The 19,894-nt window shown below is 38.9% G+C and overlaps 1 protein-coding gene across 1 annotated transcript; it reads right to left on the bottom strand.

The window, feature by feature from the left end:
- Positions 1–1,560: 1,560 nt before the first annotated feature.
- On the bottom strand, positions 1,561–5,878 carry irx1a (iroquois homeobox 1a). Its single transcript, XM_028013375.1, has 4 exons — positions 5,203–5,878; positions 2,996–4,088; positions 2,628–2,694; positions 1,561–1,757 (listed from the first exon to the last, which is right to left on the bottom strand). Exons 1-4 carry the CDS (start codon positions 5,443–5,445, stop codon positions 1,682–1,684), a joined length of 1,479 nt encoding a protein of 492 aa, XP_027869176.1. The 5' UTR covers positions 5,446–5,878; the 3' UTR covers positions 1,561–1,681.
- Positions 5,879–19,894: the final 14,016 nt, after the last annotated feature.

Genomic DNA, 19,894 nt, shown 5'->3' with positions numbered 1-19,894 from the left:
CTTCTTCTTCTTTTTGTGTGACGAAACCAGTGTTATGATTTAACTACACATGCTTACTCTATTTGGTACATAATTTATGTGTAACTCTGTCTCATGTGAGACTAATGTTTGTGTGCATTTTGGTGAATTCTTTAAATGTGTACTTTAAGGTTGAATCCGACTTCAGTTGCCCGTCGCTCGCCTATAGAGGTCGCTGTGATATAGCAAACCGGATCCGCATGAGCTCTACAGGTTCAGACTCCTCCACACATAAATTCTCTGGAACAAACGACTTCACAGCTTATTATTTGCAAAACTGTTCAGATTTATTTAATTAATAGTCTTGCAGGTAAAATTATTATTATTTTTTTTAAATTAGCGGTGTGTGTTAATTCTCAGAGCAATTGAAGAAAATGCAATCACGTTTAAGACGGTCTGAATATAATATATAAGTAAAAAACTAAAACTACTGGTTTAATTTTTGAATTATAATTTTATTTTTAACGCGCGCAATTAAAACTAGAACGGATTGTTTCGCGAACAAACGAAAAGAAATTGCCCCGCTGGACGCATTTTCCAATTAGAGCCAAGCATTGCGCTTTCATCTGCGCCAAATCAATATGTGCTTTTAGTTCCACACAGAAGGGGGAAAAAAACCCTGCTTTTATAAGCTAATGATTATTATCAGCCTCGGAACAGACAGGGGCCCACAAAACAGCAAGGCCCCTACTATATGTCAGCCGTCTCCTCCTCCCTCCCTCCGTGTCTCCCCCCGAAAAAGAGAAAATATTAATAATTTATCTTCGAATCGACTTCTCCCTCTGACAGATTAGATTTTAACCATTTGATTTTGTTTGGACTGGGCGTTCCCATATTATTACTTAATGACGTTCCCAGCTGCTCCTGTCCATTTTCTGTCACCAGCAACCATCTGGACACTTATTAGCACCTCAATGCATCCACGCTGCTTTCCTTCCAAACTTGAATAAAATTAAGCCTGGTTGCCTGCGGTCTGCCAATGCCATGTTTTTGTTTTGTTTTTTTTTCGTTCACACCCTGTTTTAGATTTTTTTTGTTTTGTTTTAAATGCGCGGGTTTTTTTTTTTACTTCTACTATAAAAAAATATATATAATAATAATAATGATGATAATAATAATAATGATAATGAAAAAGTAAGATAAAAAATCTTGGATTTTCTCTAAAATTTCAATTAGTTTATTAAGCAAAATATACGATCTGCACAAATTCCTTCAATGTTTCCTATTTACAAATTTGAATCACTTGGTATTTACATTAAACAAAAGACACCAAAAACACAGGAGAGAGACAAATAATAATAATAATAATAATAATAATAATAATAATAATAATAATAATAATAATTAATAATAATAATAATGAAGTAAAAAGCCTACCAAAATGTCCCAGCAGGTCTGGGTAAAGTGGAAGAGAGTAACATTATAGGCGCGAGTATAGGCTACACAACAATAGAGGAAGTAATCCATCCATCCACAGGATATTACCAAATTACGCCATTTGTTCTGTACCGACTCAAATGCTAAACTGCATTGTTTTTTTTATTATTATTATTATTTCTTGTTGTCCTTTTGCTGAGCTTCAAGTCTCTTTTCCATGTTTTTTTTTTTTTTTTTCCATTCTTTTTTTTCCCCAAGCACGGGAAAGCAAAATCAAATGTCTTGATCAAGCCGACGAGAGAGCAGTGAGGACCCGTTGCGTGGCGTCTTGGGGACTCCTGGCGCTGGAAGGCAGAGAGGATCTGGATAAAGAATAATACAGAGAGGCAGATAAATACCCCCGCCGTGTTTGGACAGCGGGTTTCAATATGCGTCTCAAGTGTCTGCCTGAAAGGTTTTGATTAGGGAACAGGGATCCAGCCTGCATATTCTAATTCCTCGCTGTTTTTTTTTTTTTTTTTTCTTCTTTTGTTTTTATCTACAAAAAACAATTATTAAAAACAAACTAAAATCTACGTTTTAATATATAATTTGGAGAAATAAAGTACATTTTTAAAAATATAATTATTTCCAATTCATTGCACTGTGAAAACTTGAAACAGTGGTAAACTACTTTTTTTTTTTTCCTCCCCTGGGCTCGGGGCCTCCCAGGGGTCTTTAGGGAAAGCACACAGCCCAGACAGAGCCCGTTTTACTCGGTGGCTTGATAAGTAGCCACACTCTCCCCAGAGGGGAGGAATTAAAGGGGGTGTGGGATGAAAGTCAAGACCCCTGTCACCCTTAAAGCAAACTGCTTTTTTTATTTTATCTGTGCTTTCTCTCGCTGTTATCACCTTACTTTGAAGGGAGAGAAAGAAACAGTAATTAAGAAAAAATAAATAAAGGGAGGGAGGGAAGTAAAAACTCATTTAAAGCACATATTGGACACATTTTCTAATATAAATCCTTTAATACGTCATATATCACTTGTACGTTTAATGAATTATTCTAATTTGTTTCATATTTAAATGCTTTTTTCTTTTTTCTTTTTTTTTACAATAACTGCTGTCAACATCTAATGCAATACTCTCCTCTAAAGCAATGCCACTTACTTGCTGATTCCAATAATTTTATAATTTGGAAGTTGAATATGAAATACTCATAGCGACAACAAAGAAGCAAAGTTGTCTCACCTGTCTTGAATAGGACGGAATGACGACTTGAGGGTCTGTGTTGGAGGTGAATCGGATCTTTCGTGCTCTACAGGGGTAAAAAAAAATATATAAAAAATACAAGTCGTTAAAATAAATTGTAGACTTTTGTTCATTTTCTTTTCTTCAACAGTTTAGAGTTTAACTTTATTCACTTAAGGAACGGCTTGAGTAAAATAAGTGTGTCTATGAAAAACTGATGTTTGCATCAAAGCTTGCGCAGAGCTTCGATATTACAGTCGTGGGCCTCTTGGAAAAAATAAAAATAAACAGCTGCGTGCATTAAGATAAAGACGCGAGTAAGCATGCTTGACTCTGAACTCTTAATGCTTAGTACTTTGCCGTCCTACCTATGTGTTTGGGACTGGGGGTGTCTGCTGGGGCCTTGCTGTCATTGCTGAGCGCTGCTGAAGCTGCAACCGGCGACACCACCACGGATGTCGGCTGCTGTTGCTGGGCCGAGAGAGGATGGCTGCTGTGGTGGTGGTGATGGTGCCGGTTTACTCCCAGGAAAGATCTAACATTCAGCAGGGAGTTCTGGCCCAGGAAGGCCCCGTTGGTCCAGTTGTGGAACTTTCCAATCTGGCAAGTGTACAGTCCATGACTGGGGAGGAAGGCCGGGTGGGTTTGAATCTGGTGGGGCGCTGATGGATGATTACTGTTGGCCCCTGGCGCACAAGGGGAGGAAGGTTTCTGAGACGAGCTGTCGGGGCTGGTAGCGGTCTCCGCCAGAGACCAGATTTTGGGTTTATTGTTAGAGGGAAGGGGAAAACTCCCAGGTCTGTCAGGGGACAGAACTCGCGTAGTGTTGTTGTTGCCGTCTGAGTTCTCCTTGCCCCCTGCGTGAACCGACATCACGCTCTTGGATTTCTCAAAGGCCTCGTGGGCCTGTAGGGCGAAGGCCCGTCTTTTCTCCAAGCTGTCCAAGTCTCCGGGCGCGCCCAGGCTGCCCCTGTGCTCCCTGCCTCCCTCCGTGGACTTATCGTCATCGTCCTCATTGCTCTGATCCCCGTCGTTCTCGTCGATTTTGTCTATATCTATGCTCTCCAAATCGATCTCCTCCTCGTCTTCGTTCTTCTCTGCCTCGTCTCCACTGCCGAACAAGTTTCCGTCTTCGCCGTCCTCCTTGCTCCTGTTCCCCCAGGTCACCTTGTTCTCCTTCTTGAGCCTCCTCCTGGCATTGGCGAACCAGGTGGAGACCTGCGTCAGTGTCATCTTGGTGATGATGGCCAGCATGATCTTCTCGCCTTTCGTTGGGTACGGGTTCTTCCTGTGCTCATTGAGCCAAGCTTTCAGAGTGCTGGTACTCTCCCTGGTGGCGTTCTTGGGCCTCGCCGGGTCGCCATACTGGAACTGGCCGTATGGGTAAAAGGCTGGAGACGTGTGGGCCGCGAAAGTAGCGGGGTGAACGCCAGGGCTGTCCTTGAGCTCATACTGAGACCCCTTAAAAAAAAGAGGGGGAAAAAAAGAGAATAAAAATCAGGGATTAATTGCCGGCTTCTCTATCATTTTGGATAACTTTAGAGCGCATTTAGATTCGATTAACCCCTCCCCCTCAAGCATATATTCGAATGAAAATGGCCTCTGTGGAAAAAAACAACAACAAAAAAAAAAAAAATCAAAGAGTTCCAATTGCACCTGACGCAGAGCTTTCCACAAATAACCTTCTCAACTTGCAGCCTGCCACATGCTACAGGCCTCGCGTCTGCACAACTGGTCTTTCAAAGACTTTTTCTTTTACTAAAAATGTCTTTCATGCATCTTCCAAGATGGGGTATCAGATGTTTCCAAGGAAAAAAAAAAAGTTTACCAAGATAGTTGACAGCTTTCATGCAAGAGTGCACAAGACCTCTTTCTTAAGACGAAAGAAGTTTGAAGTTCTGAGTTAAGTTTTCTCATCGTGTCATGGTTAGACGTTTGAAAGTCTAAATTTACCTGGTGTGAGGTTTTTTTTTATTTTTCAGAAACTTTTCAATGAATTCATGCAATTGTTTTCATTGTACTTTTTGGCCAGTGGCAATTCCTTTAGCTGGAGCGCTCTGTGCGTTTGGGCCTATAATGCATTCATTAACCAGCACATTAACACTCTGCAAATGACCTATTATCGCTTGCTGCCTTATGAGACGTAACAAACTGATAGTTCTGAAAGAAGTTAAAATATAAGTGGAATTCTGGGATCACTTGGAGAAAAAAAAAAACATTTAGCATATTCATTCTTCCAGATTTTGAATTTCGGAACATACATTTCTAACTTTGGTCAAGAGTCATCCGATCAAAACTGAAGAGTTAGAAACTTTTTCAAACTTTTTTTTTTTTTAAGATACACCCAAAATGTTATCTGGATTTTTTTCCCCCTTTCATAGTTTCATTCACTTGCTTCTTTTTACATAGATTGCACCCTGATTATATTTCCGCACTGTTTTATATTTTTCAATTTCCTTTGCAGCGTAACAAAATAAGCGTCTAAAAATACAAGTAATGGTGGTACAGATGGCATCATTTTGCTTGAATTTGGAAACATTTGCGCACGATGCAAAAGCAAACAATTGATTCTTACCATTTGCGAGAAGAGAGCCAGATCCGCGCTGGTGTAAGGTAAAAACGCGCTGTAGTTGTGTGCGTACGGGTTTGCATACATGCCCAGCACCGACGTGACGGCCGCCGCCGTGGCGGACGGACTTCCACCGATTTCCGTGGTCCCTCCTCGGGATGAAGGCGTAAGCACTCCCGGTCTCTCGCTCCCGTATACAGCCTGGGAGGCACTTAGATACTGCGGGTAGCCTAACTGCGGGAAAGACATCTCCAACCGCCAGATGTATATATATATATATATTTGTCGCACAGCTCCCCCGACCAAAACAAAAAGTAAAAAAAAAAAAAAAGTAAAAAAAAAACAACCCCCTCCCCGGAAAAAAAAAAATCTGTGCGCAACAAAGTGTACAAAGAGGGAGGGAGACACCACCAAAAACCAAAGAGCCAGTAGAAGTAAAATGTAAAGTGTTTTAAGCCAAAAACTCGACTACTACAAACACGCAGAGGTGAGTAGTCAGAGCAAACCACTCTTAAATCTCTGCTTCCTCGCTTTCTTTTTTTTCTTTTTTCCCCCCTCTCTCTCGCTGCAGAGTCCGCTGGATGTGATCTGATCAACAATTGCGCTCCGACTGACGCGCCTGGCCCTGAGTTCTTCCAGGCTGATCTCTCAGATACAATTTGAAGTTGATGCTTTGATTGGCATCCCCTACTTGAGCCCGCAAGCTCCTCCTCGTTTGGAGCAATGTGGATAATGTGAATATAGAGTGGAGCACATTGGCTGGGGCCTCCCTCTTTCTCTCTCTCTCTCTCTCTCTTTCTCTCGCGCGCTCAGTCTGTGTGTGTCTCTCTCTCTCTTCGTGTTTGGACTTATTGTATGTTAAATGTTCAAGCATTAGAGTCCATTCACCGAAGGCTTTGATTGTTGTATGACAACCTGTCTACACGATTTTACAGCTGTCCGACACAGGGGGAAGTAAACCCGTCAGAAGAAGGAACTTACTTTGAATAGATTTAAATTGTAATTAAAGAGGGGAAAGCTGCTCCACAAAGGAATTAGTGCTCCGTAATGCAGACTCACGATGCTTTTATGTAATTCTTCTGACAAATTCCCCCCCCAAAAAACAGAACAAAAACAGACAAAAAAAACTTTGGGCTTTAAAGTCGTCCCAATTTTTTCCATTTCATTCTTTTGCGCTTGTTGCGAGTTTCCCCCCAAATGCTGAATTCAAAATTCATAAAAATAAGCAAACAAATGAGCAAAAATGTAAAGTTTTGACAAATAACCCAAACCAGAAACAACCATACAAATTTCTCAATTAATTATAAATGCTTTTATTGACTACTGTTTTGTCCTTTGATTTACTCATAAAGCTTTAATCAGTCAAATCCTCTGCACCCTCCTCCACCCCCACTGAACTTTCTCTCTCTCTCTCTCCTTCCCTATGTGTGGACTCAGACCAGATTGTTGTTGTCCTTTGTAACAACAGAGCCACTTCACGTTTTCCAGCTTTGTGTGAAAAGGAATGTGGACAAGCCAGAGACAAGGCAAACAGCGATGGAATGATTTCCCCTTCTGTTTTTTCTTCTTCTTCTTCTTTTGCGAGGCTTTAGTGCGCACAATAACATTGTTTGTGTCTGATTTAATTTAAAATCAGGCACAAAGATGATGTTGCTTGCCATACTTGTAATTTTTTTTCCCCCTATTACTTGTTTTACAAAAATAAATAAATAAATTACTCTTAGCTGAAAAAAAAATCCGATCTTCAGCTTTGGTCACCTCTTTTTGAACTGCTTATCCAATTTCCACCTCTTATAAACGGAAACCTCTACTTTGCGGTCCTCTCCTTTCACAACCAGAGCCGTGTGGCGCACACATGCACGGGGGTGGGAAGAGTGTTCACACTGTTATGTTATAACTGTTTATATATATATATATATATATATATATATATATATATATATATATATATATATATATATATATATATATATGTGATTCGATTCTCCTATCACCCACCTTCCGAGTCAAAGGCGCTGTTCTGTACATCTAGATTTAATGCCTTTAACGACTGAAGCCCGAGAAGTCAGTCAGATTCTGATCAGCACCAGATGGCTCCAAGTGGATATTGCCGAGCGCCGAAGATCTGTTAAAAAATATCTGAGGGGCACTGATGGTAATCTGGGTAGCACATCAAGAAAGGAAGGGGAGGAATGGCAGTAGTGATAACCCGCTGGAAATATGTGCGGGAGGGGCAGCGGAGGGGGGGCTGAATATGACGGCTGTGGTGGAAGGAAGTGAGGAGACTAGAATTATCTCTAAACGGAAATTGAACAGAAATGATAAAAAAAAAGAGAAATAGATGATCACAATAATACCACTAATATGATTGTTAATAATAATAATAATAATACAAATGTGTGAACGCAAATCATTTTATATAAAATTAATAAATAGGGTTTTGTAAATATTTACACGAGCCCATACCCAATACTTGTTAAGTTTCCAACTTTTATTCAAACCCAGCTCTCAACTGTCGAGCCAGAAAGAAAGAAACTGTTCAGAAACTTTGTCTAATTTCCACTCAGTCCGAAAAAATAGAAAGAAAAAAAAATACTGTTAAAAAGAAGAATAAAAATCAAATCCATCCACATCGCGTAGAGCGCCTTGGGACAGATGGACCCTCACCGTCTGCATCCCCACTCTCTGCTTCCAGCGTGCGCGTACTCGTGCTCCCGTGCACGCCGTTTCAACGATTATTGAATCCTCTCCTCCTCTTGTTTTTTTTTTAAAAAAGGAAATCAGAAAAAAAGGGAAAAGAAATAAAATCCCCGAGGGTTTCTTATCAGATAATTTTATCATGTTAATCTACAGGAGGCGCTTCATAAGCCGCTATGCCCTAATAGCCACATTGTAATAACACCCAGGTAGTGGATAAGTGTTTATATATATATAATTTAAAAACGTGTGTGCTCCGCATTAAAATTCTGCTCTCACATTTTTTTTAATGACATTTTATTTTTTTCTTTATCCGAGTTGCCTTAGTTGAAAATGCACAATAAACAATCATACGGTAGAAGATTGCACGGGGCCTTGAGCAGAATTTTATTTAAGAGTTCCAACTTAAACCACAATCAACCACCAGTCACTACAGCACCACTGACCCCTGTTTAATATGTCCAGTCTTCGATTTGTTGTGCAGTGTGCATTTAACACAACCTGTTTGATAATAATGTACAAATTCTAACAATGACTACGTTTTTATTCAATCAAATCTGATTAGATAACATATGGTTGGAAGGCAAGGGGTTTAAATAAGTTGGAGGAATGGGGTTAATTTTCTGCTGTAGTCTTTTGAGCTGGCAGTTGTGTCCAAAGTACAGCTTTTCAATGCAGTCGTGGTAGAGTTGAGAAAAAAGACAGCACATTTATTCAGTGGCTTGTAATTGCTGAGTTTGGTTTGCGAACAGGTACAGTATTAGTAAAGTGTGACAATATTCATAAAGTGGGACAACATACTAGCACTCATTAGTTCTTTCTAGTCATCTACTTCTTTTAGATGGATATCAATAGCAGTACGTTTAGTTTTAACACAAACTAACTTTTCATATAAAAATGAAACCACTTAGAATCCAGAGTTATCATAGCACATTTAAAAGTAGGCCCATACTTTATAAATAATGCAAGTGTTCAGAAAAGTTGAGTGCTGGGGGCCCCCTATTGGTTTTGGGGGAAATAGGCATGTGATTAGTAAGCTTGTACATCAGGCTTCCTCTGTGAGGTCAAGTGAAAGACACGCAAAGAAGAACTGCTAGCTTTCCTTCTTTAGCATGTTTCTTTAAAAACTTTGCATTGTGTGAAATCCTGCTGTTGAAATCCATTTTCAAACTGTATTTTCCAACTACATCTGTGTTTGAAAAGACAAAAACAAAACAATGGATAGCATTTTTGAAAGTGTAGTGAAATTCATCAAGTACCATAAATATGTTAAGATAATAGCTGGTTTACAGCCAAGACATAATTCTCTTCAATAAATAGGTTCATTACAATGACAAGGGTAGCAATTTGCTCAAGGTTCCTTGTAACATTTCATGGTCTTTTAACATACAAGGTCTTTGTTCCATAGAATCTTTTAAAACAACGGCGGTAGGGGTCATGACAGTGTAGCTTGGTGTAGTTTAATTAAAATCTGCAGTATACATACAAGCTCAGGTATGCAGGATCCTGGCCAACAGGTAGACCAGCAGAAGTCAAAGAGAGTGAACCTGCATTACAATAACATGGGTTATGTTGACAGTTGGCTACCACGGCAGAGGTCAGGGGTGTCTCTGTGAACTAATAACTGTGGTGAAAGATACTCCTTTCCTGCCTCTGGGAGTGCCAAAGTTGAAGAAAGGTTAAGAATCTGCAGAATGTTCCTTTTGTACCTTTTTTTCACAGATTATCAAAATTAAGTGTTGAGACCAAAACTCTTCTTTTTTTTCTTTCTTTTTCCTCTGTAGGGGAAGAGATTAGATGAATATCAATAATATTCACGGATCATCTCAAACTCTTTCTATGTTATCTCTCTCGAGAACATACTGGCATTCACACATTGGTCCTCTTGTACTCGCTGATCTGCGTTAGAGCAACTGAGCTATTCTGCTGTGAGTTAAAGGACCACTGGTGTTACTGTGAGATATTTGATACATAGACAACTGCACCACACCTAAAGGTAAGGAAATTAGGAATTTCCTGGATAATAAAAGAGCCCTACTCTATGTCCAAAAAGGGCAAGATGTTTTGCACTTAGTAGCTAAATAGTTGGGTGTTGTTCATCAGTTTTGCAACAGAATCGTTTTCTGAGCTCCAATCCTTGCCATAAGATTTCCAGGAGTAGAGTTCTGCTGCATAGTTCTTCAGATACAAGCCTATGAATTGATTTATAGTGTTAAATATGAATGATTTTGGATCTGCAATGAGTGTGTCCAAAATAGTACATCATCACTAAAATTGCTGAGCAAGTTTAAATAAATATGTTAAAGTAAGAACATGCAGCCATAAAATATTTTTTTTAAGAAACAAAATCTTTTTGTCAAATAAGTAGTTTATTTGTTGTATTGTCAGCAAAATAAATCCTGTATGTATGCAATGTAATGGATATAGTGCATCAAAAATTGCTGCAAAAGTTTTGCATTTATTAATTTCTGAAGTTATTCACAATAAATGCATTCGAAGGCTCAACAACTGACTCTTGGATGTTGGCTGTTCCTGTTATAAAATACACCTGCATGTTTGGTCTCACTCTTTAGGTCATTGTTAGACCAAAAGTCAAAGTGCTGGCAGAACCCACTGGATGTTGAATGAGGTGCATATAGAATATGATGTAGTATTTCCTCCACTTCCAGTTTACCCCTCATTTTATGCAGTTCTGCAAAAGGAAATGTAGATAGACCCTAAACGTGTAACTTATTTGATTCATCAACTCTGTCATCAACTCTTCAACAAAAATCAGGTTTATGCTTCTGGAACTGGCTTGTTGTATGTTTAGTCAGTTCAAATTAAAAATGTTTCAGCGTCCATAAGTAGTCTCACTAAAGGTAACAATAGCCATACAGAGAATGTACTTTGACAATTTTTAATAAAACATACATAAAATACTATAAAAAACCAAAAGCATTTAAACTATTATATTTTGTAATGAGCTCACATTTAGGACAGAAACTGCAACATCAGCAAGGTTTTGAAGTTCAGTTCAACGTTTGTTCTGCTAAATAAATACAACCTTAAAGTCACCTTTAAAATTTTTGGAAACTAATAATATTAGGGTGTTTGGTTAAAGGATTACAATTCAAAGTTTAAGAAACGGGACTTTGGCATTATTGGTTGTAGACTCAGTTGGCGAATTTTTATATCTTGACATGGGACCTGACTCAAAACTCAAGATTAACTTATGACTTTCAAAATAACTAAATCCTGGCTCTGTTTTATTATTGCTGTCTTTCCAGTATGAAAATGTGCAGCTTTGTCACATGATTTATGTAATTAACTCCTCCCATCCACTACACACACACACACACACACACACGCCCCCGCACGCCCACACACCCTTTTTACTTGGTTCAAAAGCGATTCTTCTAATTATTGATTTGTTGTTACAACAGGCAAAAATCAGTAATACTTCAAACTGTCAAGATGTGTCACTTAGAAGAAAGTGAAAACCGTTACCATCACACTGCTGCAATGTTATGGACTGAATTACTATTGTTAACAAGTTTGTTTCAACTGCTTCTGGTTTCAAACTGCATACCATACAAAAGACAACAGCCGAGGATCTGACTTGTCTCCTCCCAGGGGCATTCTCGAGGGTGGGTAATGAACGGGTGGGCCCAGATTCTGATGTGGTTAAGGGCCGAGGGGAAAGAAATGTGAGAAGGGGTGTTAATTGTTTTGGCTCTTTGCTGGGGAAACATATCAACATTAGATCTAATGGAGGTTAAAGACTCTCATTGCCATAGGGGCTGGAGCTAATGAATAGCTATAGCTAGCCATGAAGACAGAAACACTGAGGGTTGCAGCGAGAGGAGGAGGAGGATATAGCTTTTAGTTGCCTTTAAATGGTTTTAACTGCTTTAAGCTAAGTGTTTTACTGCTCTGCTCACCTAAGAGGATTAGCATTTGTATAATCATGAAAGTATGTTTATAGGACAAATGGAATTAGAAGCACAGCTGTAAGTAGCTACCGTTAGACACCTCAAGGACGAATCCAGTCGCTTTCAAGATGAATAAATTCTAACCTTTTTATTACAGAGGTTCGTATTTATTTCACATATCGTAGCATGCTTCTGTCTTAAAACCAGTTACATCTGGATTTGCGGGGAATGCACAAGTCAGCAGACATTTGATCACCACAGCAAAAAACTGCATATAAGCAAATTAACCAATTTGGCAATTCACAAACTAATTCCATTACTGGGTATTTAACTTCTCCATGAATAATAAATCAAATTCTAGTCAGCCAGCAGGCAGCATAAGCCACAGACTCCAAGTGTACTCGACGTGCATATCTGCACTTCTCAGTATGCTAAGCACAATACATGTGTGAGAAGTACAAAAAAAAAAAAAAAGACTTTGGACAAAGACAGCAGTGATAACTTGTTTTGTCCCACCTATAATTTTATGCTAAATCTGAATGCATAAGACTCAAGAGATTGGGTTTGAAAGCTCCAAAAATATTCATAAGAGTTTCTCTCCCATTTCAGATGTTGATTTGCTGCTTCAGAGATGGCAGAGAAGTAAATGGGAGCATGCAAATCTGCTTTCAGATGATACAATTCCCACATTTATTTATGAAGAGAGTTAATTGAATTTTAAGGAAAGGCCCTATGGAGAGAGAAAAAAAAAAAAACTTTTTACACTGAAGTATTCTTTTGAAATTACACCCTTTGATAATGGTGTGAAGTAAAGACTTGGAGATAAAATGATCAACAGACAGCATGACAAATGGAATTTTAATGAGAGTGTTCTTTTCATGTGCTATCGTGTTGTGCTGCTTTTCGATTTGGTGTATCTTTGTTCTAACTATTGTGCCAGCAACATAAAAACCTCAGCATGTTTTTATGTTGCTGGACACGCTCCCCAGGACGCCTCGGCCTCTAACTCTCACCAGCACTTCCATCACCTTGATCAATGATCAGACTGACTCTGGTTAAGTTGCGGTGGGGTTTAACTTCCTGGAGAGTTTAATTGGTTGTAAACACCACTCCGAAATACTAGAAAGGAATTGAAAAAATCTGTTCATGTATGTGATGTAGTTGCTGAGTGGAGACATAAATATTTTATCCGCAGTTTGTTGTAGGAAATGTGTCTTGTTTATGGGGTGTAGAGAAAATGTTTCACAATTATGACTTGTGACAAAACCCTGGATTTCGTTGCGCTGAATTTTAATGTGGCGCGTCACGACACACACTTTTTAGATTTTATATTACTAGTAAAAATTCCATCTATTAGTTTGGATCACAAAAAAAAAATATATGTATATATAATGAATTTGCGGTTTTAACGTACGATTACAAAATAAACACATTAACAGGAATTGATACTTTTCAAAGCTACTGTTTTCAAGGTTAAATTGATCACACTTTACAGTATCAGAATCACAAAAGACTGTTGCCAGGTGAAGTGAAGAGGACTTTCAGTTCTAGGGATTTGTCTCGCAAACACAGCAAAGGTTAAATGCAAAGCACAAGCAAAGTAATCTTACACACAATTTCAAAAATATAAATTAACATTACATTAAAAAAGCATGATGGGGAGGAATACCACCTGGTAGGAGTTGGGTTCGTGTTCACCCGACTGACTGCTGTGTGGTAGCGTGACATGCTGGTCCTGATGGACCGGAACCTTCTGCTGGAGGGGAGAGACAGAAAGAAGCTGTGTCCAGGGTGAGAGGAGGCTGCTGCAGATCCTGGAGATATTCAGCTACTGGAAAGATGGAAGATTGAAGTCATGTACCTACTCAGCAGAATCACAAATCAAGTTAGTTGTAGTGAAATTGATGTAAATTCCTATCAGATTTGTAGAGTGCATAAGAGAAAATTTTCTTACTTTTATGATACATAACAGAACAGCACATTGGTTGCACTCGGTTTTATTTTCTGGTGTAAGAGTAACAGGAGGTTACAGCTGAATATATGCTCAGGTAGCACATTTCAGATCTTAATTTGGAGAAGTTTTCCAGACAGATGTTGTTTGGACAGCATTGGAGAATACAATCTGAAATGAAGTTATTAGGATTATTGATTAATAGGAAGTTAATAATATTCCACTCTCCAATGATGTCTTCCCCGATTCATTTCAGAGTTTTTCCTCTTTGTTGCCCTTTAGAAGTTGGAAGTAGGAAGTGAAACTACTCGGCTTGGCAGGACACTTTAGAGTCAAACTGTTCTGGACTCTGGTCTAAAAATATCCATCTCAAGCTGTGTGCAAGATCAGCTGGTGGTGTTTGGGCTGCCTTTAGTGATACAGATGAAGACAGGTGTTTTGTTTTGAAAATATTTGGAAGGTGTTTGGAAGGTTAAACACAAATGAATGAGCAAATAAGCCCCAGCAGACAAAAGGATTCCTTATTTTAGCACACTGATTTCTGAACAAAAACTTATCAAAAAAGTTTAAATGCCAACAAATTTACCATAGAAACTGAGCTGACAACAACAACAACAACAACAACAACAAACAAGGCTCAAATTCTGGTGGCTACTTATACCTTGCCTAAGTTAGATATTAGATCTGGGAATAACATGAAACCCAACTCCATTGAGCTCCATTTTGAAAATGACTTGTGCAATCACTTAATTATTATTGTGAATGCAACCTATAAACCATGTATTTCTATGCATTTTGGATTTTCTGTCACTGTAGCAGCATATTCACCAAAAGAGTTCATGAGATATTTGATGAGATAGAAATTGCCGTTGTTGTAAATAGCCATTCTGGGTTTTTCTTTTTCACATCATTTGTCACTATTGTGCACATTGGATTCTGAGATTGAGGTTGCTGAAAAAGTTCCATCTTTTCTGCTTGCAATATAGTATCCTGTATTCATCCTACATGCACAATTAGCGAGGTGTAAAACATGGTAATAATGTGATCTTTATGTCTGCTCTCCCTGGACAGGACAGTAAATCTGGGATTAATGTTACTGTGTTGATATATAATTAGGGAAAGTGCAGGGATTGCATAGAACAACTTCAATTGCAGAAATAATCTCAGGAGCATGAAGTGCTTTAAAAATATTTTAGCCATGTCACCTAAAGTGACAAAACCCTGGATTTTGTTGCGTTGAATTTTAATGTGGCGCGTCACATAAGTTGGATAAAAACGGCCCAGTTTTTATCCTACTGGGCAGTGAGTTGGATAAAAAAATAAACCAAAAAAAAGCCCGTAGCCTCCATAAGGCGTAGAGGGTAACTCCTTGTCGACGTTAAATCGGCAACGCTTAAAAGACGGCCGGTTCACTCTTGTGTTTCCAGTGACTGTGTCTCAAAGATTGAGTGGCAGGTTGCTGCGTGGCTCTCTGCATCACGCCTAGGTTGAAGCATCATTGATCCCAGCTGAAAAAGCAAGCAGTCTGGACAATAAGGTTCAATAACAACTGACTCCCATTTCAAAAGGGTCCAGCTGATCTGGCGGGAGTGTAATGCTTTAGCATTAGTGGCACTCAGCTGTTTCTGTCAAACATTGGTCCACACCATGAAATCTCTTGTTAAGAAGAGAGAAATAGTGTTCGCCTTGTAATTGAACCACTTTATACCAACCCCACCCCCTCTTTCTCATCACCCCCCCCCCCCCCCCCCCCCCCCTCCCAGTCCCATCTTGCTCATCCCCATTGGTTTTCTGCTCACCTCATCTTAATGCACACCCACAACACACACACACACACGCACACACACCTTTTGTATGTGGAGCGGCACCCATCAAAATCTGGATCGATCCCATCATGTCATTGTGTGGAGGAGGTTATTTATGTGGGCATCCAATCTGCACCTGCTGTTGTGTTTGAGCAAGAGAAGAACATGGCCAGAGTTTGTTAATGGTGAAAGGAGGAACATCAAAGCAGAGGCACAGAAAAAGAGAGAGAGAAAGCTGGAAGAGAAGTAAAGAGCAGCCACCTCAGAGCCCCCATGAGTCCCTCGTCAGCTCAATGCCTCGTCTCTCGTGAAATGAGCACTTTCACAGTCAGTTAGTCTTTAAGTAATAGATATATTGAGTTCATCCCTTGTAACGTTAGACAACTAATTTATTGTTATTTTTCTCCTTTTTTCTCTCACCCTTTGCATCCCCCTTGCTATCCCTTCCTCCCCCATCCTTCCTCTCTGTCTCACACAGGATTATGAAGGTTAAAGAAACTCTGTCAAAATAAATGAATATTGCCACCAACCTCCTCCCTCCGTACCCCTGCCGCACTGAATGCACACCAGCACCACCTCACTGTTTCCGTCTACCATCCCACTCCTTATTTATTTATTTATTTATTTTTAGAACTCCAGCCCAGGCTATCTGGCGGCAGAATGAATGATCCTATTTATGTTAATGCATACATGAACGTTACACAGGTTTTTCCCCTGATAAGGCGATAGGTTAATGAAATGCTCATTTCATTTTACCAGTTGTTTTCTCTGTGAAGTTCCGATAAGTAGCAAACCAATGAAGCTTGTAATTACAATCTTACAGAAACCCAGCCAATCTGTGTATAAATCTCGCCATCCAATTACAAGATGTAATAATTTTTCAGTCAAGCTGGTAATGAGGTCTAATACTCATGCATGTGATAATCCCCCCTGGATGCTGACTCTATCAGATGTTAGCTTTGTAATTATATGAGCTTGAGAAAAAAAAAATCATTATTTCATGTTCAAGTAGAAAATGAGGTTGGTGGGAAGTTAATTTTCTCTATGCTCTGTGAAGCGTAGACAAGAATTTAATGATTTAATTACAGTTGTTAGGCCTTTTTTGCGAGAGGCTTAAATTGGGCTAAGCATTTTTCATAGCCCCCAACATCAAGAGTCTGGGTACATCAAAGATTTTGACAGTGTACAAAGTGATGAGCAGACTCACTAGCCCTCATATTTTCTTACCTTTCTTCATAACTGTTTCCTTTCCTTTTCTTTCCTTTCCTTTTTTCCCCTTTCCTTTCCTTTCCTCCCCCCTGCCCCCATCACACAGCCCAGGGATACCAGACCTCCTGGATAAAAGCGACATCAACAAATATTAACCGGTCTGGCTTTCACCACCGGCAGCTAATCCACTGTATGTGAATTTGTCATATCAGATTACTATGACAGTCATGGTGCAGGGCAGAATGGAAAGCATCCTCTCGCATCCTCAAAAGGACAATATAGTTTTACTCCCCACCTTCTTTGAATTTCAAAACAGCCCATGAGTGGTGTCTGTAGTCCTCTGATTTCCATACAGCCTTCATATGAGAGAGAGAGACAGTAAATACGTTCCTCAGAGTAATCCCTAGAAAAGGGATGGCTGCTTTTGGCACTTTCAAAAAGGGGCTTTGAGCAGTGCAATTCAACTTCATAGTAGGAGCGGTTACTTGGTTATTCAGGGTGGTATGGTGTGAATGTGTTTGTATTGCCGTCATCCATTTCTATTAAGTTTTTTTGGGACCCAGCAACTGTGGACTTACTGATTCTGATTTTAATAACTTATTTAAAGCTCCGAAACTCGACATGAATGATGGTGAAATTTATAAATAATTTTTTTGAATTTTCAATTCCTTTTATTCTCAATGACTGACTGTTGCAATGGTTTATGTTTTTTTTTTTTTAGAGTTATGCATTATGATCCAAGAAAATATCCTTACAACATCTACAGTAAATATTCAAAGCAATCCTTAAACATCTGATAAAAAGAATATAGTGTTCATCCTTACAATAATAACTCAGACCCAACAAAATATTTGCTTCTTCTTTGAGAATATGGAACTAATTGTTTTCTTCTTTAATCAAAAGGTTGCTTGAAATGAATAATCCTCGCCACAAAAATGTATCGGTGTCAGACCTAATCAACTGCGGTCGTTGTTGCATGGAATACAGCAACACTTGTGTAAAGTCAAGAAGTAAAATGTTTCTGGTTGTTTTCAATAAATTACATTTTAGGAAACTAGCAACATTACTTAGGACCTTTTTTTAGCTTGTATTTTTCTTTTTCTCATATTTTGAAAAACAAATCGACGTCTAAATACTAAAACTTGAAGAATGACTTGAAGTACACTGTAATACCACTGCACCACCAGGCAGTGACATCAGCATTACTGAAAACAAACGGTATTGTATTGAGTCCTCCCCAATAAATTAATTTCAGTTTTAAGTTTGAGGGCGACATTATAACACATTTTTAATGTAAAACATTCAATTATACCTCTAGATGTATAGTTAGGGTTATCAAAATGTGAGACTCTACTGCAGTTTTAAGTCTTTTTTTTAATAATCCAGCAAGTTTTCCTCTGTACAGTATTGTCTTTATTTAGCTCCATTCACCTTTCCATCAACTCAAACTCACTTCCTGACCCTTCAGAAGGACGATATGCCCCCAGCATGATACTCCTACCATCATTCTTAATGTTTATGTTTGGAGTGATCTGCAATGTTAGTTTTCCACCACAGAAACACTACTATAGACCAATTTTGGTTTCGTCTGATAAGAGCACAGTTTCCATGTTTTAACTGTATTCCCTACATGGCTTGTAGCGAAGTTTAAGCTTTGGACTTCTTTGGAGTGGATGATGTTGTACTGGTAGGATTGCAGTTCTGATATCCATTTTCTACTTGTAGATGATGGATTAAACAGTGCTTTGTGAGATGTTTTAAGCTTGCTTTTAAATCAAATCCAGCTTTAAAATATTCCACAATGTCTCAGATCTTCATGATGTTTTATTGCTGACAAATGTCTCACACACTCTTACTATCCTTTTCAGATTTTTATTTGTAAAAATTATAAAAACCACATATCCCTTCCCTTCTATGAAACAATTCCATGCTACTCTGTTAATCTATCCAATAAAATCCTAGTAAGATAAATTAAAGTTTGCGGTAGTAACGTAATGAAATATCAAAAAGTTAAGGGGGAATTAACCACATGTACGATCCTTCTTGTACTGCCGTAAAATACTATTTAGAACACTACTGTACATTTAAAAGTACAAAAAATACCAATGAAAGACAGTAAAACAAGCATGCATAAAATAAACAAATCAAAGCATGTGCTATTCCTCACTCCCCATCCCCTCCACTCTGCCACATCCAGTGGCTCCAACCACCCTGACTGACCTTCTGTAATCCTCCCCAGCCTTTTTTCCTGCTTGGCCAAGCCCTGTTAAACAAGGCGCTTGTTGCGGTGTTGCGACCCTCCATTGTGGGCAACTTCACAGCAGGTTTTGCTGAGTTTTTTTTCTGCTCTCATGTCCAGTCTGCCTCCATCTGCCACTGCCTCGCCACAGTCCCTCTGGGGGAGATGGGGCTAATTCTGCAGTCAATTAGCAGAAGGGCCGCTTTTGTTCTCTCGCTGACTCCCAAGGGCCCTATCTGCTTCACCGCTCCCTCACTCTCGCTCCATTTTTGATGGTTCTCACTTTCGCTCTAATTTATTTGTTCATGGGGCTCTAACTCTCTCTGGTTAGATAAATCCTTTTGTTTTATTTTTTTTCTCTCTCTCCATTCCCCCGTTTCGACCCTTTGCTTCAACTGTCACATTTTCTGTCTTTCAGTCTCCCTTATTTCTTCTTCAAATTGTTATTCTTGGATGTATTGAGTGTCTAATTGACTTTTTTTTTTCTTTCTCACATCTTAGTGACCTTTGTGACATTGTTGAGCAAACTTTGTCGCTGGCAATAATAAGCAATAAAACAGATGGGACTATTGAAAAATACAATCAAGCTGTTCTTGAAATGTTTTAGAATTTGCCGTTAGTCTGAACTGCAGGACTTACATTTGAAGAAAGTGTTTATTTGTTTTTCATTTTCCAATTTATTAAGCAGTGTATTGCACGATAATTATTGTTCTCGCTTACTAAAATGTGATTTCTATGCTTTAGTCTTCAAGCTTCAGCTGATTGCAGTCAAACATTCCTGCATTGCATGAATTCAAGACCAAATAAATCCTACAGTTGTGTCTTTAAGCAATTAGCTTTAACAATATTTCCAATGTACATTTGTGTATATTTAGGATCTCCT

The sequence above is a fragment of the Xiphophorus couchianus genome, chromosome 3, assembly GCF_001444195.1.
Source record: "Xiphophorus couchianus chromosome 3, X_couchianus-1.0, whole genome shotgun sequence".
Lineage (NCBI taxonomy): Eukaryota > Metazoa > Chordata > Actinopteri > Cyprinodontiformes > Poeciliidae > Xiphophorus > Xiphophorus couchianus.
Note: the sequence above shows the minus strand (reverse complement) of the source record. Positions and strands in the feature narration are given on the sequence as shown.